We start from the raw sequence: 8073 nt of genomic DNA on the forward strand, positions 1-8073 counted from the left end.
TATTACTATTACTATTAGTATTATGATTAATTTGAAGACATGCAACCTAATCAAAAATTGGTTCATTCCACATCTAGATTACATAGGAAGTCAAATATTGGTTCTAATCCAGCAAACACTGAGAAACTATGCATTAGGAAGTAAATATCAATTGGTTCCAACAGAACAAGAGATGCGACAAGTCTCATAGCAATAAAGTAGGCTAACTAATGGAACAACCTAAACTAAAACTAGGTCAAAGACTAAAATCAGGTAGAACAGAACATGGGTTGGCTTGCAAATTGCAATAGAAGGTGACAGATACCTCTAAAGAATCCCTAAGGGTGTAATATATGTTTGATAAGTATCTAAGCTTATGTCACTTGACTTTGGTTCTGTATTGACTAGTGGAATTAATTAAATGGTATTCTTTGAGTTGTAGTCTACAAGTTGCTCACAAATTGTAAGTGGTCCACACTTTGAGCTTTTATATATATGGCTAAGTTTACTCAGCAGTCAGGGGTAGCAGGAGCATAGCCCATTTGGGCATGTGCAGGCCATGTTCAAGGCCCAAATGATTGCTAATAGTACTCTTCCTATGACTCAAGTAGCTTGTGGCCCCCTAAAAGCATTGCCTTCTCTCTTTGTAAATTGAGCACTACTTGTCCTTTTAGTTCAGGATTCAATTATGGAGCCAAAAATTATTTTAAATGATAAAAACATAACATAGTCCCCTATTGACAACCATCTCCCTACACAGTGAATGCTTGGTGAAAGGGCATCTGCACTGTCTTTTCTCTCATCAAAGACAAAGTCCATGGATTTTATAAGACTATGGTATCTCTCAACAACTCATACTCTGCATCTTCTATTTATATCCCAGGTCTCCTTTTTTTTTTGTGTGCGCAAACAGACACCCTTACAAATTAGAGAGAGAGGAGCACTTTAGAGTCAAGGCCAAAGGAGGTGGCTATCCTCCAGTTGAGTGCCAATAGGTCTGGCTCTTTTGGCAGTTCTTGCCAGTATAATCACTTCCACTCCCTAGGCTAGACTGCCTCAGCTATGAATCCAATGCTCTTTAGTTTTCAAGTGACTGATTTGTATGGCCTGACCTGTAGAGGCAATCACAGAAAAGGCCAATGGTGAATCAAATCAAAGATTACCATTCCTTCACAGAATACAGATGTTGATCTCCAACAAGAAAAGCCAACATCTCCTTGATTTTCAAAATTGGACAGTTCATATCAAAAGTTTGACATGTTTGTTGTTGTGCTAAAAAACATGATATCATTCATATTCAAAGAGTGTGCATGTTCATGCAACTTTGCATGCATAATTTGGATAGACATGCAAGTTGCATCATCTGTTTTTGTTGGAGAACTTTATGTTTGTAGGCTATACATGAAGAATGCATATGTATAGATGTTTTATGCATTCACTATTTGATTTATTCTGATATAAGAGAACAAATTCAAGATTTGCTTTACCTCTAAATGCTTAGGTAACTATTGCCATTAAATCCTGTTTTCGTTTGGTATGCAGCATTCATGGAAAAGTTAAAACTTGGGTCTAAATGCTTGCATGCCATGTTACGATATGTCCATTTTTTTTTTTTTTATGATCTCCAGTACTGATTCTTTTAGTACTTATTAGTTGAGCAAGTTCCTAACTAACCATTAATAAAGTGGCCCAGTTTTAGGAACTCAAATCTTGTAGTGCCCTAATGGCCAATGACTTGACTTTGCCACATATCTAGTCTGAATACAAGTGGTCCCCACATTGGAGCCTCAACCTGGATGTGCATAAATGACCAACTACATCACATTGTAATCTAGAGGGAATAAAGGTTATATTTCGTGGGTGGGTGATGCCTTAGAAAATGATATCAAAGTTGTATCTAATCATCTACAGGTCCCAAGACATTAACACTGCCAAGAGACAGGTCACAGACAGCATGACAGTTGGAGTTTCCTCAATCTATGCCCTTCCCATTCTCCATGTTTGAGTAAAATAAGAACATCTCATGGATGATGAATGATGATGCAATGTTTATATTAATGACCTAGTATCATGAGTACACTGAACCTGAGCAAAGTGATGGGCCAGGGATTGTGGCCTGTGCAAGCCCTTTATTTCCATTCTATACCCTCTGCTTGCTTGTCTTATGATAGGAAAAATATTAAGGCAGAGTACATAATGCCTGTTAATTAAGCCCAATACGTATCATTTTCATGCCATGCCAATCCCTTGTATTTATCAGAAACTTCTTTATTTTTCCTTTTGGAAGATATAATTTTTGAAAGGTATAGCTGATTTGATCTCTTGTTATTTTCTGGTCGTGCCTTCCTGTAGATAGAAAGTTTTATACTCTTGTATGTGTACAAATTTTGTTTGATCATATATTTAAATCACGATTATCCATGCTTCCTCTCGTACGTGGCCACCAGTGGTACCTCTCAATTAGCAAGTAAATGTTCACATCTCTAATGCACATCAGCATTGAGCCAAAATCTAAGGCCAGTTAAAAACTAGCACACTGATGCTGTACTCTTTGTATGTACTCGATCGATCATCTGCATTATTAACTTGAAGGCAATATTCTATTCCTATTCCATTCTGTCTTTGGCATATCATTATCTGTTTTGTTATTCTTTACCATTATGTTCTTGTCCCAAAATATAGTCCTAATCTTGCTATTTGCTTTAAACACCAAACATTCTTTCAAGAAGATCAAAACCATTCATCCATCACTATATCACCATTATCATTATCATCTTGTTGTTCCCATTTTCCTTTTAATGCTTTTGATTATCATATATTTATAAATCGATCATAGTTTAAAGTCCCAGCCGAGACCGAACAGTATGAATCAAAACTATTGAAAAAGTAAAATTGTAGGTTTTGTGTTTTGTCCTGTTGGCAAATTGGGATAAAGGGGTTTATCTCGAATAAACCCTTTTTTATCTCAAAATTTCTTCCTAAGCAGGGGATGAAGAAATGAGAGAAAAAAAAACAGTCTGAATCCCAATTTTTGGATATCTTTATCCCAATATTTAGCAGAGATAAAATTATTGGAATATCTCACCTTTTTATCCAACTTTTCAAATGACTGAATTGCTCTTCTCAAAAAGCCAAATTACTGAATTGGTAATATGGGTATAATATACATTTATAATGACTATATTATATTGTGATTATAATATAATATATTAAAATACGTTTATAGTAAAAAAAAATGTTTGGATATGGAATATACATTTGCGATAGTATCTATAATGTGTAAATTATGAAAATTAAAGTTAAATTATTTTTAGCTAGAATTCTAAATATAATCATGGTATGGTAATATAATTGCACTTTCTATTTAATTTTAAACATATTTATTATCTTCTCTAAAAAAGAGAAATGGCAAATATTTATTTACATTAAATTAGAAAAAAGACAATAAGAATAATTTAATTACCTATATTCCTTATTTCAGCTATTACGATTAACTATTATCTTGTCTCATATTTTTATTGCAGCACTTATCCTTCTTTTTACAACTAAACATCTAATAAAAATTGGAATAAAATATTTTTGTATAACAAGATAAGTTCTTGTTTTATCTCAATAAAAGATTGCCTCCACTGTGGATATATAAATTGGTCAGATAAAAATTAGTTGTAGCAAAGTTGCCTACCATGTAGAATTGAAAAGCAGTAAGTGTGTATGTGTGTATATTATATATATATATATATATATATAGAGAGAGAGAGAGAGAGAGAGAGAGAGAGAGAGAGAGAGAGAGAGAGAGAGAGAGAGAGAGAGAGAGAAGGCAGTTAGGCCAGAGGATATGACGAGATTGATCCTTTAGCATCGGTAGTTTGTTCACCGACCTCCCCAATGAGCGGCCTTTAACTTTTCCCTCCATTCTTCTCTTTATATTACTCCCCTTCCTTATACTACTACTACTACTACTACTACTACTACTAACTAATTTAAGCCATTGCCTATTGGCTCGCCCTCTCTCTCTCTATGGTCCACCGTCCTCTCTCTTCACCAAACTCCAAGCCGGACTCACCCCTTCGGCCCATGGCCACGGCCCACCATCCGCCGCCCGACCTCGTCTTTGACGCCGCCGTCCTCAGCCGCCAGCCCGACATCCCCGCCCAATTCGTCTGGCCGGAAGAAGACAAACCCACGCCCGAAGCCGCCGAGGAGCTCTCCGTCCCCCTCGTCGATCTCTCCGCCTTCCTCTCTGGCAACGGCGCCGCCGACGTCATCCGTCTCGTCGGCGACGCGTGCGGCCGGCACGGGTTCTTCCAGGTGATCAACCACGGCATCGACGCCGAGCTCCTCGCCGAGGCCCACCGCTGCGTCGACGCCTTCTTCACCATGCCGCTCTCCGAGAAGCAGCGGGCGCAGCGCAAGCCCGGCGAGAGCTGCGGCTACGCCAGCAGCTTCACCGGCCGGTTCGCGAACAAGCTCCCGTGGAAGGAGACCCTCTCCTTTCGGTTCTCCTCCTCCCCCTTCGGCGCCGATTCCGTTCTCGACTACTTCGTCAACACTCTCGGAGAAGAGTATCGGCACTACGGGTAACAAGAACATTTCTGTTATTTTTTTACTCTTTTCATTTCTTTTTGATGGGTTACAACATGATTAATCAAATCAAATTAAATGGTCCGCCTCTTTATTTATATTCAATTATTAACTCCTCCTCTCATGTTAATTTTTGTTAAACTGCCTCGCAGAGTAGTATACCAACGTTACTGCGAGGCAATGAGCAGACTATCCTTGGAAATAATGGAGGTATTGGGACTCAGCCTCGGAGTCGGGCGGGTCCACTACCGGAGCTTCTTCGACGGCAACGACTCGATCATGAGGTTAAACTATTACCCCCCGTGCCAGAAGCCTGATCTGACTCTCGGCACCGGCCCGCATTGCGACCCAACCTCCCTCACCATCCTCCACCAGGACGATGTCGGCGGCCTGCAGGTCTTCACCGACGGGCGGTGGCGCAGCATCCGGCCTAGAACGGACGCTTTTGTTGTCAACATCGGCGATACATTCATGGTAGTAGGATCAACTAGAAACGCATAAGTCTTCTACAATAAGATTAAATCGATCTAGGTAGTGTAGGATTGATTTGGTGAATGAATGGATTCTTTGCATGCAGGCATTGTCGAATGGGCGGTACAAGAGCTGCCTCCACCGGGCGGTGGTGAACAGCGCGACGGCCAGGAAGTCGCTCGCGTTCTTCCTCTGCCCGGAGATGGAGAAGGTGGTGCGGCCGCCGGGAGTACTGGTGGACGCCAGGAACCCGAGGGCGTACCCGGACTTCACGTGGTCGGCCCTGCTCGAGTTCACGCAGAAGCATTACAGAGCTGACATGAAAACACTTGATGCATTCGCCAAATGGATTCTACAAGATCAGGGGAGGGTGTAGAAGAGAAATTAACTTAGAGAAGAAATGAAGGAAGAAAGGATAAAAAGGGGAGTCTGATGGTGAAAAGTAATAATAAGATGGTAGAAGAGAAATTAAAGGAAGTATTAGGCAGGGAAGAATAGAAGTAGTTCCAATTTTCACTGGAGCCATGTTAATAGAGTGGAGTAATTAGAAGAAGAAGAAGAAGAAGAAGAAGAAGCAGCAGCAGCAGCAGCAGCTATGCCACTAGTGTGAAGTCCAACTCAGCCTTGTTTGTGCTATCTGTGTCTGCATGATCTTCCCCTCAACTGAACAAAAGTAGCTGATAGAGATGGCCTCTTCAAGTTGCATCATGGTGGTAGAATTCCTATCTGAACAAAATTTACAGATAGGGTTTTGGAAGGAGACAGGTGATGGGCATCCAAAATGCAACTACATCATGCAACTGTAGAACAATGACAGAAGAACCAGCTTCTTAATTACAAGAACCAGGTTCTTTTTGCATCTTACCACCTACATTTCTGCCTTATTGTAAAAAGAAAAAAGAATAGCCTCCTCTTCTCCTCAATATATCTGCAAATTGGCTCCTCTTTTTACAATAATCTTTGCAGACAATCATTAATTCGACGAAACAATCTAATGATTATATTCCTATCCTTATGAATGATCGACGGTTGTCTTTCACAAAATTTCTGAAAAGGAAAAAAAAAAAAAAAAAAAAAAAAAAAAAAAAAAAAAAAAAAAAAAACAAGAACCGAGTAGCAAACTTGTCAAGCAGAGGAGGGTGATTTTCTGTAATAAGACTAAAAGGTAGGCGGTGATCTGCACAAGGCTCAAATTCTAATTTCTCTGTTCTTTTTCTTTTCAACAAAAGTTTGATGATAGATACCAATAGAGCGAGCACATCCATATCCTCTCTCAGGGCTGGCTTGTCCTTCTCTTGGACTTGGTTTGTCTTCCCTTTCTCCCTTTCTTTGTCCCTTAGCTCCTCCCACTAGCCCCATTTTGAAATTTGCTTCATGTCAGAAAGGATTTTTCTCTTGAACTCTTATTTTGGACTTATTCTTTTACCCCCTCCCTCTTCCTCTTCCTCTTCCTCTTTTTTGTTAGATAAGAGGCCACTCATCTCTGATATAAAAAAGCACTTATACTCCTCCTACATGATGATGAGTTAGAAAACTCTCTCCTCCTCCCCCGACGCCCAAAAAGAAAAGAAAAGAAAAAAATCACGATTCATACGTGTTAAATACTTGGGCAATGTGCTAGTAGTACAAAAGAACTAATAGAGAGAAGTGGAGTGGAGAGGGGGGGAAGAGAGAGAATTAGGGGAGGTGTATAATTGTGTATTTGTCCTAATGTTTGTCCTCAAATGGGGCAACATTCTCTCTTGGGGTTAAAGAAAGGGTGGGTCCATGGCGAGCACTCTTAATATCCTTGGCCTGAAGCGGTGGCAGCCGCTAAGGCAAAGGACAAATGCTGCCTCTCCTCTACTCGCTCGCGTCACATGGGCAACGACCATCTCTTGTTCCACTCTGGCAAAAGAAGCCCGCGAGCGCACGAGGAAACCGCGCTCCACGACAACTCTGTCCTCCTCTTGTCCTAATGGACTCCCTGTCCTCTTCCTCTCTCTATATCTCTTCCTTCTTAATTTTCCTCCTCCTATCCTTACACCTCCTCCCTAAATATTTTGCTCGTTAATTTAAGTTGGGGTTGCTCTATCACTCTGACAACTACTCCATCGTAAGAGTAGTGGCAGAGGGTCACATTTTATGTATGCGCACGTCGGTTAAGGAGTTCAACCGAATAAAACCTAACCTTATATCTCCGCTCGTTTTGTTCTCGAAATCTAAATCCGAATCCGAATCCGAATCTAAATCTCACCCAATGGGTGTGTGCATTGCCATTTGCCGTCTCTAATTCTAAGGACCACATAGCACTCATAACATGGTTGGGTGTACTTGTCAAAAAGCATTAACTGTTAAAAAGATGCTCCTCTTTTTTCTTTTTCTTTTTAATCTTTTAAAGAGCTCAAGACTATATACAGTGCACAAATTCACAAAGCTCTAACTAACATTCTAACTTGACTAGTATATGCTTTAAATTATGTACGTCACCGAGCTAGTATTCTAAACTTAAATGCTATCGAAAAATTGCTCAAAGTCACTGCACTGTTGAGTTGCTTCGCTAAGTCTTCGCACCATTGAGTTATCAATCTAGTCGAACTAAGTCATTAAGTCAGCTACTAAATTATAAAATATTTTTTTCTAGAATAATTATTTAGAATTGGAGTAGATCCTACGATGTACTTAGTTATAAGGGAAATACCTCCCAATTTTACAAAGATGCTTTTTTTTTTCTTTTATCATTTAAAAGTTTAAATGCTATAATATATGAGTTGGATAATGAGTCAACTCTCTTTAATACAAAAATGCTTAAGATTTACTAAATTTTTTAGCTAACAGAAATAACCATCCAATATAAGTTCTAAATTGTGCCACGCTATTATTCCTGGATATCGCTTTGTTCCAATATATTGATGAGCCATTAAACTGAGTCAAATCGAACAGCTCAACTAGCACCAAAATAAATTATCCATAATAAATTTATTTAGAGATAAACTCGAATTTGTCATCTTCTAACTCACAAGTGGGTATCTGGCCAACTTTCTAAAGTCACTGGTGGTTTAC

General features: G+C 39.5%; 2 protein-coding genes across 4 annotated transcripts in view; both read left to right on the forward strand.

The window, feature by feature from the left end:
- Nucleotides 1-2226, forward strand: part of LOC140761935 (polygalacturonate 4-alpha-galacturonosyltransferase-like) — a 29192-nt gene extending 26966 nt beyond the window's left edge. The window contains exon 10 of one of the 3 annotated variants that reach the window (XM_073099477.1): nucleotides 1891-2226. In XM_073099477.1, the coding sequence (XP_072955578.1) occupies nucleotides 1891-1984 (94 nt within the window). In that variant the 3' untranslated portion in view covers nucleotides 1985-2226. Of the gene's footprint in view, nucleotides 1-739; nucleotides 818-1890 lie in introns of those variants that run through there. The other 2 variants (XM_073099478.1, XM_073099479.1) reach the window with 2 other exon arrangements.
- Nucleotides 2227-3777: 1551 nt separating this feature from the next.
- On the forward strand, nucleotides 3778-6014 carry LOC140763038 (gibberellin 20 oxidase 1-D-like). Its single transcript, XM_073101068.1, has 3 exons — nucleotides 3778-4556; nucleotides 4713-5034; nucleotides 5138-6014. Exons 1-3 carry the CDS (start codon nucleotides 3997-3999, stop codon nucleotides 5405-5407), a joined length of 1152 nt encoding a protein of 383 aa, XP_072957169.1. The 5' UTR covers nucleotides 3778-3996; the 3' UTR covers nucleotides 5408-6014.
- Nucleotides 6015-8073: the final 2059 nt, after the last annotated feature.

Source organism: Typha angustifolia, chromosome 7 (assembly GCF_048772165.1).
Source record: "Typha angustifolia cultivar Huaian chromosome 7, ASM4877216v1, whole genome shotgun sequence".
In the NCBI taxonomy this organism is placed as follows: domain Eukaryota; kingdom Viridiplantae; phylum Streptophyta; class Magnoliopsida; order Poales; family Typhaceae; genus Typha; species Typha angustifolia.

Excerpts from the sequence above, each read along its gene's own strand:
- LOC140763038 (XM_073101068.1), top strand. The coding sequence starts at position 3,997 with ATGGTCCACCGTCCTCTCTCTTCACCAAACTCCAAGCCGGACTCACCC. Across the intron at positions 4,557-4,712 it reads GAAGAGTATCGGCACTACGG|AGTAGTATACCAACGTTACT; the intron begins GTAACAAGAACA and ends ACTGCCTCGCAG. Across the intron at positions 5,035-5,137 it reads ACATCGGCGATACATTCATG|GCATTGTCGAATGGGCGGTA; the intron begins GTAGTAGGATCA and ends CTTTGCATGCAG.